The sequence below is a fragment of the Diceros bicornis genome, chromosome 18, assembly GCF_020826845.1.
Source record: "Diceros bicornis minor isolate mBicDic1 chromosome 18, mDicBic1.mat.cur, whole genome shotgun sequence".
Classification (NCBI taxonomy): Eukaryota; Metazoa; Chordata; class Mammalia; order Perissodactyla; family Rhinocerotidae; genus Diceros; species Diceros bicornis.
Window position 1 is genome coordinate 47,254,653 of NC_080757.1, and position 20,895 is coordinate 47,275,547.

At 36.8% G+C, this 20,895-nt stretch overlaps 1 protein-coding gene across 2 annotated transcripts in view; it reads right to left on the bottom strand.

Annotated features, from left to right (window-relative positions):
* Positions 1 to 5,073: 5,073 nt before the first annotated feature.
* The window catches only part of SMURF2 (SMAD specific E3 ubiquitin protein ligase 2), a 129,162-nt gene continuing 113,340 nt past the window's right edge, over positions 5,074 to 20,895 (bottom strand). For both annotated transcript variants that reach the window (XM_058561381.1, XM_058561382.1), the window contains 9 exons: positions 19,537 to 19,732; positions 18,154 to 18,257; positions 15,942 to 16,056; positions 13,984 to 14,162; positions 12,525 to 12,662; positions 9,557 to 9,677; positions 7,307 to 7,508; positions 5,965 to 6,040; positions 5,074 to 5,647 (listed from right to left, as the gene is read on the bottom strand). In XM_058561381.1, coding sequence (XP_058417364.1) covers positions 5,548 to 5,647; positions 5,965 to 6,040; positions 7,307 to 7,508; positions 9,557 to 9,677; positions 12,525 to 12,662; positions 13,984 to 14,162; positions 15,942 to 16,056; positions 18,154 to 18,257; positions 19,537 to 19,732 — 1,231 coding nt within the window. In that variant the 3' untranslated portion in view covers positions 5,074 to 5,547. The remainder of the gene's footprint in view (positions 5,648 to 5,964; positions 6,041 to 7,306; positions 7,509 to 9,556; positions 9,678 to 12,524; positions 12,663 to 13,983; positions 14,163 to 15,941; positions 16,057 to 18,153; positions 18,258 to 19,536; positions 19,733 to 20,895) is intronic.

The window sequence follows — 20,895 nt, forward strand, 5'->3', positions numbered from 1 at the left end:
GGTGCGACCTACACCACTCATCGGCAACCATGCTGTGGTGGCAACCCACATACAAAATAGAAGATTGGTACAGATGTTAGCTCAGGGCAAATCTTCCTCAAAGAGAGGAAGATTGGCAACAGATGTTAGTTCAGGGCCAGTCTTCCTCAGCAAAAAAAAAACAAAACAAATCTATGATAAAAAAAAAAAAACCAAGCCACCATGGACATATTTCTGAAAACAGTGACACTTCCTCTCAAGAAGAGCCTCAGGCAGGTGCTTCAGCAAGTATTCCGAAAGAAGGCATTGTTATCATAGGAGATTACAGCTCCATGTAGGTTATTGCCTCTGGACCTTCCATTATTGATCAATATTGATGATCCTGATCCTGTGTAGGGCTAAGCAAATGTGTGTGTTTGTGTCTTAGTCTTTAACAAAAAAGTTTAAAAAGTATTTAAAAAAAATAAAAAATAGAAAAACACTTATAGAATAAGGATATAAAGAAAATCTTTGTACAGCTGTACAATGTGTTTGTGGTTTAAGCTGTGTTATTACAAGAGTCAAGTTAAAAAAATTTAAAGGGGGCCGGCCCTGTGGCATAGTCATTAAGTTCGTGTGCTCTGCTCTGGCAGCCCTGGGTTTGCAGGTTTGAATCCCGAGCGCAGACTGAGGCACTCCTCGTCAAGCCACAATGTGGCGGCGTCCCACATACAAAATAGAGGAAGATGGGCACAGATGTTAGCTCAAGGCCAATCTTCCTCAAGCAAAAGGAGAAAGATTGGCGACAGATGTTAGCTGAGGGCCACTCTTCCTCACCAAAAAAAAAAAATCTAAAGTTTATAAAGTAAAAAAGTTACAGTAAGCTAAGGCGAATTTATTGAAGAAAATTTTTTTTTTATAAATTTAGTGTAGCCTAAGTGTACAGTAAAGTCTAGAGTAGCATATAGTAATGTCCTGGGCCTTCATATTCACTCACCACTCACTCGCTGGCTCACCCAGAGCAACATCCAGTCCAGCAGGCTCCATTCATGGTAAGTGTCCTATACAGGTATACCATTTTTGATCTTTTATATTGTATTTTTATCGTACCTTTTCTATGTTTAGATACACAGTTACTTACCATTGTGTTAGTTGCCTACAGTATTCAGTAGAGTAACATGCTGTACAGGTTTGTTGCCTCAGAGCAATAGGCTATACCATACAGCCTAGGTGTGTACGAGGCTGTACCATCTAGGTATGTATAAGTACAGTCTGTGATGTTCACACAATGACAGAATCGCCTAACGACATATTTCTCAGAACATATCCCCACCGTTAAGTGGTACATGACTGTACCTCTATCCTGTTACTAGGCTCTGCTTCTGTTGCATATATCCTACTGTAAGCATTTGGGGTACGAAATACAAACAAATATAGCGGGTGCCAAGGTTAACCTTCATTATAACGAAGGGACAACCCTTTCAGGTCACCACACAGCAGAAAAACTCACCACATATTAGTCAAATCAAACTTCTGGGTAATTTATAGACTGTAATAATACTAAAATCTTTAATGTACTAAATTTTAGTAACTAACTTTACAAATTTTAGATAATAACTAGTAAATGTGGCAGTGAGACAAAGAAAAAATAAATTTCAAAAGGATATAAAAACTGGACAGCATGCCCACTCTTTGAACTTTAATACACCACTACTACTTACATTGCATTTCCAGACAGTCCTCTCTGTGTGGCCTATGCTGTGGAGAGACAAAGACTGTATTCTGGTTGAAAAAACATCCATTCCCTGTGCCGCCCATGTATTTATTTAGCTTGACTTTCATCTACTATCATTTATAGAGTTGTGAATCATGACCCTTAAAGTCATGGCTTCTTGGAAAAATATGATTTCTCCTTTCCATTTTGGGGATCTTACTGCTGAACACCAAGGTAGCATATGAGGCCCCTACCAGAGCTCTGCCCTCCAGAGTCCTGAAAGACACTGTTCCAGTACTGGAACCCTCTTCCCCAGTGAGCCCAGACCAGGCTCAGAGATCCAACTCCACATAGCGCCCAACAGGCACTGCCAACCCATCCATTTGCCATGACAGGAGAAAACAAGTACCTTCTCTGCTCCACTTGGAGACAGAAAGGGTGTCCTGAGTTCTCTGAAGCTCTGCAATGTGAAAAGGCGTCAACTAAGAAAGGCATGTGAGTCTTCTTCAACTTCTCATTTTATGGCTCAAATGCTGTCATTCTTCATAGATCTAGTCAAATTTTTTCAAAACAATTCATTATAAACTCAATATTTTTTAAAAACTTTGATGCTGTGACAGTGCAAACAGCATTCATTTTATTGCTCAACTTCGGCATGGGCACATACATAGTTAATTTTTAAAAACCATTTATACAGATGTTATTGATAAAGCTCATGTAACAACTGAGTGAAAATACAAAGAATATCAAAGCTAAAACACTCTGTAATAAATACAAATACAATGAAAATGATAAAACTTTGTTTTTAAAGTCAGTTTGAGAGAAGGAAGAATATTACATTTAGTGAACTAATTACATCTAGAAACAAAACAACTCAGCACTTGGTACAATCATCATCCTAACATAAGAACGTTAAATACCACAAAGGGTACCCGCTGACTGCTGCAGCTGGAAACAGAAGCAGGAGGAGCCGCTCCACCAAACTGAAGACAGCTGGAACATCTCTAACTCCCATCAGTGCGATCAGCTCAAGACACCAGAAGTTCAAAGCAGACTTAGTGTTGTAACAGAAAGCAAATTACATTGTAATTTTAAAAGAAAGGAAAGTTGTGCTCTGGACTGTAAATACAAGGAAAAAAAATACTTGGTAAAAATAAAACCCATTCAGGGCAACAAACTATGTGCAAAACAAAATGTACACTATACACAGCACTACTGAAACACTCTTTACACCAAGAAATGAGACCCTCTGAAACAGAACTCATCTCTGTCCTGCATCTGAGCTCTACAAAGTAACCACTGTAGAGAATTAAGCATTCATGATGGAAAGGCAATGTATGGGAACGTGACATCACATATCTGAAATAACTAGAGGAAGGATTAGAAAAACCCAGTTAAGAGGGACATGTGGAAATAAATATTCACATTAAACATAACGTGCAAGTCCAAGGTTCAATGACACATTGGGGGGGTTTGTTTGCTTAGCACCTATTTGGAAGTAATCAGGTAACAATTTTGGAAATGAAATCTAAATCATCATGTTTTTATAAAGTATGTTGGTGATACCACAGACTGTTAGGGAGAGTAATTTATTTCTTTTAAAGCTCTATTCAGTCATTAGTATAAAGTTAAAAAGGCACTCAAACAGCGATGGTATTTGCCTGCTTTATATTATACATTATGATAGTAGCATTTCATTATTACTGCATCCATCAATTAGGATTTCTCTGAAGCATTCATCATGTACTTTTTACTGAAAGATTATAAGAGTAGGCACAATTACACTGCACTAGTGCTTTAATATAAAAGAGAGATGGACCTGCAACCAATAAGGTACTATTGTGAAAGCTGAAAATTACTGATAATCAAATAGTATAGAAACCTGTTCTGTACATTTCAAGATGTTTTCAGTACTACTAAAGAATGTGGTAGGAAAACACAAAGTGTTTGGGAAGAAAAAGATCAGAATAAGCACATTACCACTGCACAGTTATGATTATGACTAGCTTGCATGTAGCAAATTTGGCGGAATGAAATAAATTTAAATACTTAGAAACTACACAAGTAGTTCTCAACATTTTTTTAAGCAGCAAAATTTCCCCTTCTTTTATCCCACCTATCCCCCTGCCCTCCATGCAATTTTACTTGGAATTCCAATATATAAAAGAGAAAACCTGGAGCTGCTCTGGCTAAAGGGAGTGGGGGTGGGGAGGTAGAGGTCCTTACTCAAATACTACCTCGGCCTTTCCGCTCCCTCTCTTTGTCATTCCTCTCTTAAACTATTACTTCTGAGGCACCTCTGAAGAACCCCTTGGCTCCAAGAACACAGACTGAAAACCAATGCATCAAATGAAAGAACACAAAGGGCCTATTCACTTGATAAGTAAGCTGCAAATTTAAACAGAGCTATCTCATCAAAATTTGCTATTCTTGATTTCACATCAATGTAAAAAAAAAAAAAATACAACAGTGTAGAGATTTCTATTGGTTGAATTTAAAAATCCACCCATGATTTCAGATTTTTCCAATCCCTCACTCCAGAATTTTGCTTGCCTTCTGGATCATGCAACATGCCACACACCTTGAAAGCTAAATCTGGGTATTTCAAAATCAGATGCTGATCTTCAACACCAAGGGAACTGGGATTCCCTTACTTCCAAAATTAACTCTTCAGTTTTAAAGTAATTTATACCATAGAGTTAGAATCACTGTTTCTTTAGTACTCACATCCCCTGCCCCACCACCCCCACTTCATTTTGTTAGGTAAAAGCAGGGTTTTCTAAGCTTGCTAAATAATCTTTAGAGCAGAATTTTTCCTTTTTCATAATTTTAGCTGATTAAAATATCATGAGCAGCTAAAGAAAGATTCAGGATGGTTTACTTGATAGAAACTTACACCATAATTAAAATATAATATAAATTAGGTGCACTTGTCATAGAAGACTTTGGTTTACAGAAATAGTATAAAGATAAGCTGACCCAGCAAAAGAATGAAAATCTCATCCCATCCACGTGGTCTGAGGAGCTATAAAAATGCAGTATTTCCATTTTAGATGAAAAGTCAATCCAAAATACCTGATCATACTGATTCAAGATTTAAAAAATTAGGATTTCTTTTTAAGTCTCTTAAAAACAGGGAGCCCCTGAATGCATCTTATTATAGCAAACAAGCTACTAAGTTTAGATTAAATGGTTGCATTAGGAATCTGACAACCAAAATTATATAGCTGTATTCCAGGAAATTCATGCTTGAAAAGTATTAAAAAGACTCACTTAGGTTAGGTTGAAACATATAATGCTTTTAAAATATAATGCTTTGCTATAGAAAAATGTAATTAAACATGTAAATGGCTTAATTTTTTAAAGATAATGATTCTTTTAGCCAATTGTTTACAAAGGTAGAATAATTCAAAATAATTTTATTTTATTTTTTTACAAAGAGCAAGTACAGGAGCTGTTCAAAATCATGTATTCAATTAAAATGAAATGTGACTTGTACCGACTGCTGAGGTTGTCGATGTTTGAGAGACTTGAAATCTGTGAAGCGATTTGAATAGATTACCTTTTATAAAAATAGTAGTAGTCTTTAAGTATAGAATACTGCCTAACTCTGGAAATGTAGGAAAAGTCAGCATTCTTTAGGTTCAAGATATTAATTTTAAATAGCAGCTGAATGTGGCCTCATGACAAAGCATAAAGACCTCTTTTTTTCCTTGAAAAGGAATTTCAAAATTGTCCTTTCCCCTCACAGTGTCCTAAAATTTAAAAAAAGGGGGGAGGGGCATTTTCCTGTATTTCAGCATTCCTTGAAACTCTGCTGAAAGGAGGCTGTCGGAGGGGTATAAATAGAGTCCTGGGTAAATCCTTGAAGTTCGTCATTCCACAGCAAATCCACATGTTTCTTCGATGGCCGTTAGCAGCTTTTCATATAACTTTTCATAGCTTTCATAGGGCGGAATGTCTATTCGATTGAAGCTGTAAATAAGCAAATCAGATTTTACACAGTTCATTCAAGTAAACCAGCCTAGTAAGTGTGTACTAATACAGCCACATCACTCTTTGTGTCACATAGAAAATTAAAAGAAAAAGGTCATATTTCGTTCAAGTAGAGATTACCACTCTCAGATTTTCCTACCAATTTCTGAATAATCTTAAATCACTTAAAAGAGTTGCTTATCATTCTTTTTCAAGGTCCATTTAGTAGTAAGAACAATAAATGAAACGTCAAATCTGTTTGAAACTAACACCTACATACATGGAATGAGGAGAAAAAAACCACAAAAATAACTTACCAAGTGTGGGCTTTTGGCAGGTTGTTAGTGCAGGCGTCGATCTGGTGTATGGTAAAGAGTCGTGGGCCTGCAGCACCTGCAGAAGAAGTCGATGTTGGTCAAATCTCTGCAGGTGCGTGGACTAGTCTCCAAAATCGCAATAAAACTGGTACATAAACCACAGGGTCTAGGGATGGGGAAGACTGGTGACCACACAAGCTGCCAAAGGGCAGCAGGAAAGAATCGGGTTTTGAAAGCTAGAATTGACCTTGGATAAGGCTGGATTCATTACTATACTAGCATTTCAATTTGAAAAAAGGTTCAGGATTGAATCCTTGGCCAAGTTCTATCTTCTACAGAAAAATCAATGTCCCAAAAGTATGAGAAGAAAAGTAAATGAGCAAATCCAAGACGAAACACATACACACACATTCAAAAAGATGACAGCCTAGTGCAAATTTAGGTTTCATGACTCAAACTTGGCTGAGAGTAAAAGATGACTAGTCCATGGAATCAATTTCAGTTAACATAAGGCACCCCGTACAACTGTACGTGGAAATACAACTTCACTTTATGCATCTGAGCAGTCTGATGATGAGTTCTCCAAATAGGGAAGGTAAGCACAACTCCAAGTACGCTTTCCCCAGGGACCCTGGACATATGTGCTGTAGGCAACACTGCCGAATCATGTACCATCTTGCGTCAGTCATCCTCAGTCAGCAGCAGCAGCAGCAGCTTTGAAAATGAAGAGCTTCAGAGGTAAAGGAAGCAACTGCCACACAATGAAGCACCACAATCATCAGCAACATTACCAGCTCATCCCCAAGTTAAACAGCTATTCCATGGAAAACGATTCCTAAACACGGAATATGGCTGTAAATAAATAGTCTGATGCCATGCAATAAGTAAAGTGCTCTGACCAAACAAATGGCTTCCACAACTCATGCTGCCTCTTTCTATTAAAAGAATAAAAAAGTAGAGGGGAGAGGCACCTCTCCCTGTGGGTAAATGTTTTGCCACATTGAGATGTGAACAAGGAAGCAGACAGACTTCCCCTGTAGGAATGTGCAGCAGAATTTAAAAGCAAGGTGACCAGAAAAGAAAAGGCAGAGCATCACACAGACAGTCTGTAACATGCGGCACTCACTACAATAACAGAGAACCCCAGCCGAAAAGGCTCTTGGGAGGGGAACAGAGGAAAGGAAGGAGAAGAAGGTGTCAAGACAGAGTTATAGATAAGAAATAGAGGGAAAAGAGAATCTGTTTATAAGCACATGGTTTTAAACTATCTGTATAAACAAAATACTGATTCCCTTCCCCCAATTATGTGATGCCACGTGGTCTGTCCCTCTGGCCTTTTTACCTTGTAAAGCTTTGAAGCCCTGCAGAGGAACTCTAGATGATCCCGTCACAAACTGAAGTAACCGTGCTCGTCGTTCTTCATCAAAAAACTCCACAGCTTTCCAGAACCACTTGACGACATTGCTGTCTGGTGTACAGTGTTTTAAGCGGGTGTTTACCTTCCAGTCATTAACATCTATCTTTCCAAGTCCACAAATAATGAGCTGTTAAAATATTGCACAAATAATGAGCCAATGGAAATCCAAGTTAAGCCAAAAATTCCTCAAAATAGAACTTTAGATCTGCGGCGTTGGCTCTCATATGGTGGTTCTTAATCAAGGATGCACATCAGGATCATCCGGAAAGTTTTTCAAAATATACACACCAGGTCCTATGCTCAGAGGTTTTAATTCTGTGAGTCTGGGGGACACTAAGGATCTGTATTTTAAAAAACTCCACAGGTACCTGCTCACTGCAGGTTCCCTACTCAGGGTCTGAGAACCACCACTGTGATGGATGTTGACAAGATAAAAGTTTCATAATTTCATAAGTAGAACTCTAAATATTTTTTTAATGGACAGAAACTAGACTCAAAGAGTAAATACAGTTTATATGTGCCTTCCTTAAGACCTGCATCACATTATTCTGGTTTCACTTATTAGCTTTGGGATTCCAGGCAATTAGGTTCATTTCTCTTGGCCAGCAGTTTCCTGTGCTGCAGTACGGCAGTAACATCTATTGCACTTCATCGTGTGCAAGCAACCAGTAACGCACAGGAACTCAAGAAATGTTAGTTGAATAAGTGATACAATCTGCTTGATAACCTTAAAGTTGTATCAAAGGATGAAATATGCGAATGCACCGATACAGAGCTCTGCTTGGCGTCCTGCTGCAAGGTGAGTAAGATGAACCATATCAAAATCACTTTGATACTATCAATATTCACATCTCCTGAGGGTCCAAGACTAACTTGTCTTACTGCTTCTAACAGTGAATTATGATAGTGTGTAGTGTAAAACATAATGTAACTTGCAAATCCTACATTTTATAATTAATTCTATTAACCCAGTATAACACTAAAAAATATACATATATTTTTATTAAAAGTTGAATTTCATTAGCAGTAGAAACTATATAATAAACCCTAACCCTACTGAATAAAATCTCCAACAAAGCTTCTACAGAGTTCTGAAAAGATTACTGAATCAGAGCCACACTGAACATTCAAATATGATTACAGATGTATTTATAACACAAAAGATACCTCCCTGAATTCTTTTCTTCAGAGGTGGTAATTTTAAGACCAAATCCCTCATTCATTATATGAACAGATGAAAATGCACTGTATTTCAACTTTATTGCCATTCCTGCTAAGTGTTCTTCCTCCTCCTGACTACTTCCTTCTGGCCATTTCACTATTGAATAGGTCAATTACAAAAGGAATAGGGATGATAGCAGTCAAACCAACCTTTTTAGATTTGTTTGTTAACAAGTCTGTTAACAGATTTAATTAGAAAGGACATCGAAGTTAATGAATAAAATCATGTTTTACATTATTTGTAGACTTCAAATATTTAAGCTATCCCTAGCCACTAATTAAATTTGGGACCTCTGGTAGAATAAAACCTTGTTGTTTTTTCAGAGTAGTTCAATGGAAATTCAGATATATTTGTTAAAGGTCATAAATAAAACTAGACCTAAGGTGCTTTAAGGACTAGCTTTAAAAGAAAACAAAAAATGGTTAACTGTTTATTACAGCTACAGTTAGTAATGAAATGTTTCCAAAGAGACCAAGGATGTTTTAGATACAGTTTATCCTAAGTGTTTAAATTATTTCCTCTATGATCTTATTTACCAAATGCTTTCTTGCAAACCTTAGTGTAAATCCAACTGAGCCTGGGCTTTTATTCCAAATAAATTTTGATATGGCGGAGACCAATTAATGAAGTTTTATTTAACTAAATCAATAAACACTTAATTAGGGAACAGAAAACAACACTGGAAGAATGTACACATAAGACAAGAAATCTGTTGGAAACAAGAAAGGATAATACAGAAAAATTAATTAAGAATGTTCACCACATAAGAGATTGCTTACATGTAGAAATTCCAAAGCAGGAAAGACTTTTCCTGTGAATAAGAATTCTCACAGCACTGCACCATAAAATTTCACAAACACCAGAAATACAATTTTCCTCTAAAACTTAAGTAACAGAAAATTCCCAGTCTGTCTTTGTTATACTAGATGATGTCATGACATTAATACACTGACCTCTAACTCCTTCTCATCAAATGTCTTCAGCAGATGCTGTGGAATTACTTCATTAAATCCCTTCTGCAGAGCCAGGAATTGCGCCTCAATGCCTCGTAAGAATCTCCAGTTCACATAGAGCCTGTAAGCATTGGGCAGGGGTTTCATATGATCAAATATATTCAGATCTGCTAATTAATGAATGTCTATCTTTAGCAACATTGCACTTTACAAGCATCTAGCATTAAGAATTTAGTCTAAAGTCTAAAAGAATCTCAGATTACTGAGGGTAGATGGATCCTGAGCTGTGAGGCAGTTCACTGTAAATCAAAAAGGTAACCTTCCACTTACAAAAGCAGCATCAGTAGAGCCACTCTTCAAATCAGAGAAACTTCTAGTAAACTGGAAGTTGGCTAGAGCTTAGATGGGTCTGAAGTTACAATCTGGATGAAACTTCTTTCTAAACTTCTAACATGCATGCCAATGACCAGGAAAAAGAGTCCATTCAACCAAAAAATGACTATTTTTCTGGTTTCACTTGAAAATATAATCTGAATGTATTGGGTATTTTGTTTATATTTTGGGGGCAGTATATGGGGGATGAAGAGATAAACAGAATCCTCATATCCAAAATGAGAGGAAATAGTAAAAGCCAACAGTAAGCACTTTTTTGATTGAATACTCATTATTCCCTGGAGGCTTTAAAAACCCTGGAAGATGTAATTTTACCAACAAAAAGTACACTAAACTACATCTAATGTGTAGCTTTACTTATGCTTTTGATTTGGACTTACAATTTATAAGTGAATTGTTTTTTTAATCTATTATTTTATATAAAATATATAATTTTTATATAATTTTATATAAAATATACAATTTTAATCTATAATTTTCTTTTCTGCCAGGAAAACCTCTCAGAACTATTCATCTTCCAAATTTGTCAATATTTCCTTTTCCAAACTTGGAGAAATAGTTCTCTACTTTAAGAAATCAGTTACTTAACATTATATCCTTTGGGGGACCTCATTTTTGTTAGTTTGTTTAAAGGGACAGCAAAACTGCACATATTTAAAAAGTTGTTCTTTGTCATTTTTTTTTTTTAATCTCAAAACTATTTTATAAGGGATAATACTGTGTGTTAAAAATGTGACTGAGGGGCCAGCCCGGTGGCGCAAGCAGTTAAGTGCCCGCGCTCCGCTGCGGCGGCATGGGGTTCGCAGGTTCGGATCCCGGGCACGCACCGACGCACCGCTTGTCAAGCCATGCTGTGGCAGTGTCCCATATAAAGTGGAGGAAGATGGGCACGGACGTTAAGCCCAGGGCCAGTGTTCCTCAGCAAAAAGAGAGGAGGACTGGCAGACATTAGCTCAGAGCGGAACTTCTTCACAAAAAAAAAAACATGACTGAATCCTGGAGAGTGGGACTAGGAACTTAAGTCCACACTAGATCCTGGAAGTGACAACACTACTAAAATTCAGGAAATTCCTATTCGTTCTTTTATTTTTTAATTAGAAATGTAATACATGCTTAGTATACATATATATAACAATCAGACATTAAATGCGGAGACAGAGTAAAGTCTGAAAGTCCATTCTGTTATCTTTTTTTCCCTCTCTACTTCCAGGCCCACCACCTGCACTCCCTCATCCTAGGCAAACACTTTATTCGGTAGGTAGCCTTCCTACCTTTGTTATAAAACAACACAGACTTTGTTCTTACATAATTCTTCTAAGATTTGCCTTTTATATCTGAGAGCTTATGCAGAGTTTCTTGTTCTTTCTTTTAAATATCCACATAATATTCTGTTGACTGTATGTATTTAATCATTATCCTCTAAAAACACTTTAGCAGTTTTCCATTTTTTTACAAGTAATATTTAACTGAACATCCTTATTCATATTTCTTTAATTACATATGTGTTTCCGTAGAATAGATTTCTAAAAATGGATCTGCTAGTCAAAAGGCATGTGCATTTCCATTTTGGTAGCTGTTATCAAATTGCTTTCCAAAAAAGCTATACCACTGTTCACTCCGATCAACAGTCTATGAGAAAAGTTTAGTCAATAAGATTTGAGGATATAATCTATACAAAAAAGTATAGCATGCATGTTTCTGTGTGCATATGGTGAAGTTCAAACTCCTAAATATGACTACCATAGTTTTATGTTTAGAAGAACTTTAGTTACCATAAGCCCAATGATCTAACCCAATACTTCTAAATTCCTCAATCAACAGGTGATTTTATAAAATGCAAAGAATCTTTTCTTATATTTATCCCTTAAACTCACAATGTGCTTATTTATAAACAGGATAAGTGCTTCTGTGTTGCTAGCTGTAGTAGCTTCACTACACATGGCCCCATGTACCACATTTCCTGGTATTCATGCCTTTGTACAGCCCCTCACCTACACTGAACCCGGCTAGCATGTAACTCACTTTAGCCAAAAGAATATAGCAGAAGTGATGTTGGCCAGTTCCAGGCTTAGGCCTTAAAAAGACCTGACAACTTCTGATTTTGTACTCTGGGAAACCAGCCACCCCATAAGAAGTCTGGCTTTCTTGCTGGGGAGAGAGGCCACTGGGAGAGGGAGAAGCCTCTGATACCACATGAGGATAACCAAGGAACCCAGCCAACCGTGAGAACTAGGCCTCAGATGGTGACCCAGTGGCCCTTCCAGCCAGTCCCCAGCCTTTGAACCATCCTAGCTGAGGCATCAGATATGTGAGTGAAAAGGTCATCTTGACATTTCAGTCCCAGCTGACACCACACGGAGGAGCAGTGTGCTATCCCTGTTGTTCTCTATCTAAATTACTGACCCATTGAATTGTGAGAAATAATAAAATGGTGGTTGCTTTTAATCCACGAAATTCTGTGGACGCCTATTTTGTAGGAATAATTAACACTACCTAAATACTTAAAATGTTTTTCCCTACTGCCATTCTAGACCATTAAAACAATTCTCAGGCTTGAGATCATAGAAGTGTTTACCTGACATATTCTTTTTTATTTTCTTCAGTAACAGGGATACTCTTGCCATTTGGTTTAAGTTCATGCTGAATAATTTCACCATAAGCATTATGTTCCACGCAGAAGGTATGGTCCAAAACACCTGTAATATCATTCTCACTAGAAAGGAAAGAGAGGGAAAGATACTTAACCGGAAAATCTAAAATACAGATCCTATAGATGTATTAATTGGTGAAATGGATAAAACTAAGATAGTTTTATGATATGTCAAATATAAAGTCAGATTCCTCTTACTAGTTCTTGTGCTACCATATCTCCTAGTTGTTGGACAGACGAGTCAAAGATCTTTAGCTTTCAAAAACACAGGAAACATTTCACTTCCTGAGTAATGAGAAAGAGCCCCAGACAAAGTGGGCTTTACCTAGGGAAACTTCAGTTATGTTTGGCAGTCAGGTAAGAGGCCCTCCTAGAATCTAGGTACCCCCAAGGGACCAAATGCCTGAGTATCCCCAGTGAGAAAGCTAATCGTTTATTTGGTAAAAATAAGTGTGGCCAATGTTATCTTCATAAACTAATGACCTCCTGCAAAACAGAACTTGTCCTTACAAATACCCTTTTAAAAGTATGGTTTCAACAATCAGCACTTGAGCAGGAATTTGCTATTCTAACACATGTAGGATTGGAATAGGTCTTGCATCATGTTGAGGAAATCATATATAGTACTTTTTTTTTGTGTGTGAGGAAGATCAGCCCTGTGCTAACATCTGCCAATCCTCCTCTTTTTTGTGCTGAGGAAGACTGGCCCTGGGCTAACATCCATGCCCATCTTCCTCCACTTTATATGGGACGCCACCATAGCATGGCTTGACAAGCGGTGCGTCGGTGCACAGCTGGGATCCGAACCGGCTAACCCTGGGCCGCCGCAGCGGAGCACGCACACTTAACCGCTTGTGCCACCGGGCCAGCCCCGATATAGTACTTTTAAAAATAAAATATGGTAGTTTTTTTTTTGGGGGGTGAGGAAGATTGGCCCTGAGCTAACATCCATTGCCAGTCTTCCTCTTCTTGCTTAAGGAAGACTGGCCCTGTGCCAATCTTCCTCTATTTTGTATATGGGATGTCACCACAGCATGGTTTGCTGAGTGGTGTGTAGGTCCGAGCTCAGAATCTGACCTGCAAACTCTGGGCCACCAAAGTGGAGCATGCAAACTTAAACCACTATGCCACTGGGCCAGCCTCAGATTTTTTCCTTTTTAAAGTAATAACACTCACTAACTTTTGGCAATTTGAAATATACAGGACAGCAGTAGAAAGAGGGAAAGTCGTATGTGGTCCTTTCACTCAGATCATCACTCTTAATATTTTCTGTGCATTGTTTCTTAAATTAAAAAAAAAAAAAGTACATCCATTTTGAAACATGCATCTTTTTTAAAAGCTCATATTCTAACTATAATGAACAGATACAAGACTCAATACATACAGTATCCACACTAAACTGTTATGAAGATCTGGATCAACTAACTCCATGTCATCCAGAGTAATTGACTTCCCAAGCAACTGCTTATAAAAAGGCAATGTGAAACCACCATCAATATAATGTCCATGAAACACCGCCATTCCCATTATGCGTCCAACAAAGTGGAAATACGATAAATGTTCCTGAAATTGAAAAGTTTATATAAATATGCAAGTTAGACACTATCCAGGGATTTGTAAGTAAAAATTAGATATTTAAGCAACATTAATCTACTTTTATAAAAAGTATCAACTTATACTCTAATTTACAACTATTTAAATGGAATAGGCTATCCTACCAAAGCTTAATCATTAGCGAGAGTCTCTATAGGGCATGCTCAAGATTCTCTACATTGCTATAAAATACTACATCACAGTCAATGCCTCTCTCAAAGGGTATAGTCACTCTGTAAAATTTATCTTTAGAAATTAAGTCCAAACTACAGTAACTATAGCTTCATTAAATCACTCACAGACTCTGTTCCCTTCCTCTCCTCTCATTTCCTACTGAGCTCCATACAATCATGGCTCTGTCCTGGGAAAAAAGCTTTCAATCCCAAATCTCCCTATTTCCTTGACCTAACTAGAAACTGAACTTCAAAATATCACAGATTTAAAAGCACAGATTTGGTGTCTAACTTGGACCAGAGTCCTGATTCTGCCGGTTACTAGCTATGCATACCTGGGCAAATTATAACCCCCATAGGACTAATTTTCCACATCTGGATAAAAGAGGGTAAAAACAGTATCTAAAAAGTATCTTGAGATGATGAAACCCATGGCACTGGACCTGGCATATAGTAAACACTCAACAAACGTGGGCTGTTATTACTCCAGTGGCAGTAATGGACTCCCCAAGCAGAACCTTCACCTAAAAATCTTCCGTTTATAAAGGATTCCCTGCAATGAATCTAACATTTCTACCATGTTTGCATAGATTTGGTCTTTCATGATAAATTTTGTTAGGTGGATATTTGCATTTTACTTCTCTATTCAATAAGTAATCTTTTAACTCATCTTTAAACTTTCCTTTTATCTTAAAAATAGCTTTTGTTTCTTTTTAAAAAATAATACATGTTCACTACAAAATATTTAGAAAATATGGATAAGCAAAAAAGAAAAAATCACCCATAATCTAATACCTAGAGATAACTACCATCAATATCATAGTGTAGAGCCTTTCAAAGTTTACACATATACATATTTACCAAAATTCTATCATACTATTTTGTAACCTTCTTTTCACTTAATATATCATGAACACCATCTTTACATGTTATTAACTATTCTCCCACGACGTCATTTTAGTGGCCGTATAAAATATGCCCTTGTATGGAAAGATAATAGAAATAATATAAAAACAACAAATTAATAACAGCTGCTAACTTTTGTTGAGCGCTTAACAATATATAATAGGGTTAAAAATGTATAACTCTGTGCTTAATATTTAATGTGCAGGGCCTCATTTAATTGTCACAACCTTCTCTAAGGTACGAACTATATTTATTATTATTAGCAATGTTAAAATTGAGGCTTAAGTCAATGAATTTGCCCAAGGTCACAAAGCTAAAGCTAGTAAGTAATGGGACCAGGATACGACCTCATATCTTTCTAATTCCAGAATCTATGCTCTTAACCATTAATGTCATTCTGCTTCGTGTCATAATTAATCAATCAACCCCCCTCTTATGGACGACGACATTGTTTTTGGTTGGGGCTACTATAAATGATGACACAGTAAACATCCCTGTGCCCAAACAGCTGGACATATCCATAATCATTTACTCAAGAAAATTTTCTAGAAGAGGAATTGCTGAGTGCAAGAGTGTGACAAGGACAGTAATGCTATATCATAAACTACACTGACATTTAAAGCACTGCAGGTCACAAGTTAATTCACATCATTATAACTACCAATCATACCGGATTAACTGCAGAATCAGGATTGATCTGCAATGTATAGATATCATCTCTTGAATACTGGAAGAGGCCATAGTATGGATTCAACATTTCATGTGACAAAAGATATAACCACTCCCTAGAAAACAAGATATGACAAAGGAATTTTTTGTTAATGAATATATTTTTATTAAGATATGCTATTAATCAATCATTTCACCAAATAATTTTTTAAATAAACCACTGACTGTAGTTATATAAGATCACACAGAAAAATCTACCATGCCCAGAAAGCAAATGAAAACTCTTATTTTGTTATATTAAAGTTACTTCTCACTCAATTTTGGGCAATTTTATGACATTTTAGCATCAGAGAGTATAAAGATATTATCCAGAAGCACCATTACTCATTAGATGTGCAGCCCAGTGGTCTGTTACTTTTAATTGCTAAATAAGTTTGTAATCCATGATAAATATAAGACGAAGGGAAGAACACCATTTATTTCACAATGTCCATGTGATCTATACCATCCTGGTCTGCTCCTCTCACGGCAGATTTATATTAGTTTATGCAGATAAATAATATAGCATTAATTTACTCTCACTTTTAGACAAGGGTGTGTTTTGTTGTTGGTATTGTTTTAGTAAGGAAATTTCATTATCCATTTCACCATCTTTTTTTGTGTAAACCCTAAAATATACCATGATAAAAACATACGTGGTCAGAGATTGCAAGGCATTTTGTGTAGGCAGGAACACAAGGGCAAGCCTGCACTTTTGGGGGATGTTCCTACCACCTCTTGGTTGGTTTTCAAGCGTATATCAATGAAATCTCATAATAAATAGTACCATCACCTTAAACTTTATATTTTTCAAAGTATGAAAGATAACTTGTTATTCATCTTGGTGAAACTGAAATAAAATCACTAGTCTAGGACTGAAGGAGATGTAGTTCTAGTCTCAATTCTTGTCATTCCTCAGGAAAGGTTTAAGTGATATGTTCTGATATCACGGATTAAACAGATTGAATAGCATATTTTTAGCAAATGTAGTGAAATACTATTAACAAGTAGTTAAAGGAAAATGTTTCAATGTTCTATAATGTGAGTCTAAATCAAATCACTGCAATTTATGTAATACTTAAAAAACTCAAGATTAAAAAAAAAAGTGACGTCTCCATATAAGCAACGTTCCCAACACACATAACGCTCACCTGATGTTGATGTGTCTCATAAGCTTTTTATGCACATACATGTTTTTTTTTAAAGAAAATCCAAATTTTTGTTTTGTTTCACCAAGTATTTAGAACACATGTAAGAGCAGAACCCAACTACTTTTGGTTTCTACTATGGAATAAAAATTAGAAAAAGCAGTTCACTGCCATAGCCCATTTAGTCTGCCCCAACTCTAACAATAGTGAGGTTAAGAAATAAACAACAGGGCCGGCCCCGTGGCTTAGCGGTTAAGTGCGCACGCTCTGCTACTGGCAGCCCAGGTTCGGATCCTGGGCGCGCACCGACGCACTGCTTCTCCGGCCATGCTGAGGCCACGTCCCACATACAGCAACTAGAAGGATGTGCAACTATGACATACAGCTGTCTACTGGGGCTTGGTGGGGGGGTGGGGAGGAGGAGGACTGGCAATGGATGTTAGCTCAGAGCTGATCTTCCTCAGCAAAAAGAGGAGGATTAGCATGGATGTTAGCTCAGGGCTGATCTTCCTCACAAAAAAAAAAAAAAGAAAAAGAAAAAAAAAGAAATAAACAACAAATAACTGACTACTTATTTGGCCTATACATATAATTACAGCATTTAGACTCCATCAGGAGATAATTTATTTTTTATTTTATTTTTTTGCTGAGGAAGATTCACCCTGAGCTAACATCCACTGCCAATCTTCCTTTTCTTATATATGGGCCGCCACCACAGCACGGCCACTGATAGATGAGTGGTGTAGGTCTGCACCCAGGTACAGAACCCGGGCCACTGAAGCAGAGCATGCTGAACTTAACCACCAGGCCACCAGAGCTGGCCCCATCAGGAGTTAATTTAAAAGTTTTCCCAACAAGCATTTAAAATCTAATTATGAGTAAACCATAAGAATTCCACAGAAACTAAGTCCTAAGTATTATGTACAAGTGATTGATTCTAAAAATCCAAACTAATACCACAGGAAGTATCTTAAATTTGTTAAGTATAAAGATCCATATGTCATTTACTGATGAGGAAGTCTTTACCTGGCAACCCCTCCATAGTCAAGGCCTTCTTCTCCACGAAATTTTATCATTAATCGCTTCCAGAGATCTTTTGGTCTCATTTTCATGACTTGTCGATATGATTCCTGAAAAAAAATTTAATATACTATTATTACTAGGGGCTTTTAACCTGTTATTTAAACTCTCCCTCCTGGGCTGGCCCCGTGGCTTAGCGGTTAAGTGCACGCGCTCCGCTGCTGGCGGCCCAGGTTCGGATCCCAGGCGCGCACGGACGCACCGCTTCTCCGGCCATGCTGAGGCCGCGTCCCACATACAGCAACTAGAAGGATGTGCAGCTATGACATACAACTATCTACTGGGGCTCTGGGGGAAAAAATAAATAAATAAAATTATAAACTCTCCCTCCCAACTCCACCTACAAACATACATTTATTTAAATAAAGTGAAATCTGTTCAATCAAATCAGTAGATAAACTCCAACTGTTTGAAACCTCGTGGAACTTCTAAAAACAAAATGGATACAGCTTAATACTACTGAAACCAATTCATCTGATAAATATTATATTAAAAGCCTACTAAGGGCAAAACTCCATGTTTCAGATCTATGAACCACAGCAACGGTTCCACTCACATTAAAAACAGAATTTGACAGAAGTACCAAATTCTTGGAAGTTTGCTGACCTAATTCTAGGTCACAGGCACTAGCAGAAAGCAAAGATAAGAAAAAGAACGTTTCAAAAGAACATGAGTAATCATTAATGTGATCTTCATTAAATCAACAACTTTATATTATTTTAAAATACAAATGACTGACCACAAACAAAACTGTTTCAGAACTGTTCTGAGAGACAAAAGTTCATCCTTTGGGAAAAACATTATCAAGTCTCCAAACATCTTGCCCAGGAATCCTCTAATGAGTGGGAAACCCCTGCCTTGGACCTCTGCCACTTACTATGTAAGAACTTTGAAGCTGATGTTAGGGCTATAAAATCCAAAGATAAATGGGCATTCTAGAAAGGAAGATTTTCAACAAATTAAGGAAGTGGTCCAATAGTAATTAAACAAAATGATCTTTTGATTTAAGAGTCCCTTACCTTTTGGAAAATTAGAAAGTAAGAGATGAATAGTATATACTATCCATGCGGTCTTTTAAAATTCATTAACAAATAAGGATTTGCAACGCAGAGACCAAGCTGTACCAAGTGAAACATCTCACACTCTTCCTCCCATTTAAATGTTGATCCTATATATTAAATCTCTTATATTGTTTTTATTCTCCACAATTAAAAAAGAAATTAATAAAAACTCTTCCATTCTAAAGAGATATGAGTCCCAAAAATATTCTTAGTAATAGAGAGTAAAACACTGAAATTTAATTTTTCTCCATAAGACTTGTAAGTTTACCTCAAAAATCTCTTCCCTGGAAACTTCAATGCGGCAATGGCCAGCCTGAGGCTGTTGTTGGGAGAGTTCTTGCCGTAAAATTTTTAGTTTCTGAACCAGGTCTCGCTTGTACCGTGGGACTGTCAGACACTCTGTGTCATCAGGGCATAACGATACCACTTGCTGTTGCTGTTGGTCTTTCAATTGGTTCTGCCGACTAAAAGTAAACAGCAATATTAAAGTATTTTAAATAAAAAAGACTGCTATTATACATACTGTAAAACAAGTCCAGCTATATCATTTCCAGGCCTTATTATATTCTTGGCTTGACATTTTTGACAACAATCAACTAGCTCCAAAGCTTATTTCTCAGAATCCATATGAATTTATGGACTTGGATAATGGAGTTTTATCCATAAAGCTTTATACAACTGCCGAGAACAAATTTCTCAAATACTGCTTCCATTTTCTTCTGCATAGTTTACCATCACCCATTTTAAAATTCAGGCATATGCCAAATCCTGTGGCTGTTACCTAGAGTCTGTCTCTCTGGAAGAAACAAACATTTGAACTGGCAGCTTGGCAGGGACTCCTCTCCTATACACACTACAGTCTAGACCACGAGAATGTGGGAGGTCACATGTAAGTTACTGGCACAGAGAAATGAGCACTTTTCAAACAAGTCTAAATGCTTTATAATATGACTACTTTTCTTTTTATTGTGGCAAAATATACATAACATAAAATTTGCCTTTTTAACTATTTTTAAGTGTTTAGGCAGTGGGATTAAGTACACTGACATTGTTGTGCTGAAGTGACTTCTAACTGCACATATACAGTTTACCACAAATACATGAAAATAATCTCCCAAGTACAACAGAAAAGTAATAATAATTTTTAAAAGGCACATTGCCTAGAGATATTTTTCTTGTCCTAGAAAAAATATTATAAGTTGCATCTAAGAATTTTTTTAAGAACCTTATGATATAATGAACTTGTTCATTCCAATAAATTCCAGGAAATAAAAAGTCACATAAATCACTATTGATGTCTATGAAGATGCTGAGTGATTCAGTTGGAGTTTAATTTGACACACAACAGACAAAAGCACAATCTTCTGACCTACAGGTAAAGGGTGATATAGCTGTGATGAAATAAAGAACAACTTCCTGTTCTCTAACAGATCACAACTTCACCTTACGTACAGTGATTCTTATGCATCAGGCCCAATTTTACACCTAAAAAATACAACTATCTAGAGAAAATGCAGCTTTGATGAAATTACAAATCACTAGTTACTGTTCTCACAAACATTATAATAAAGGTGTTTTTTAATACACACACACATATACAAACAAAATCGAAACAGAATATTAAAAA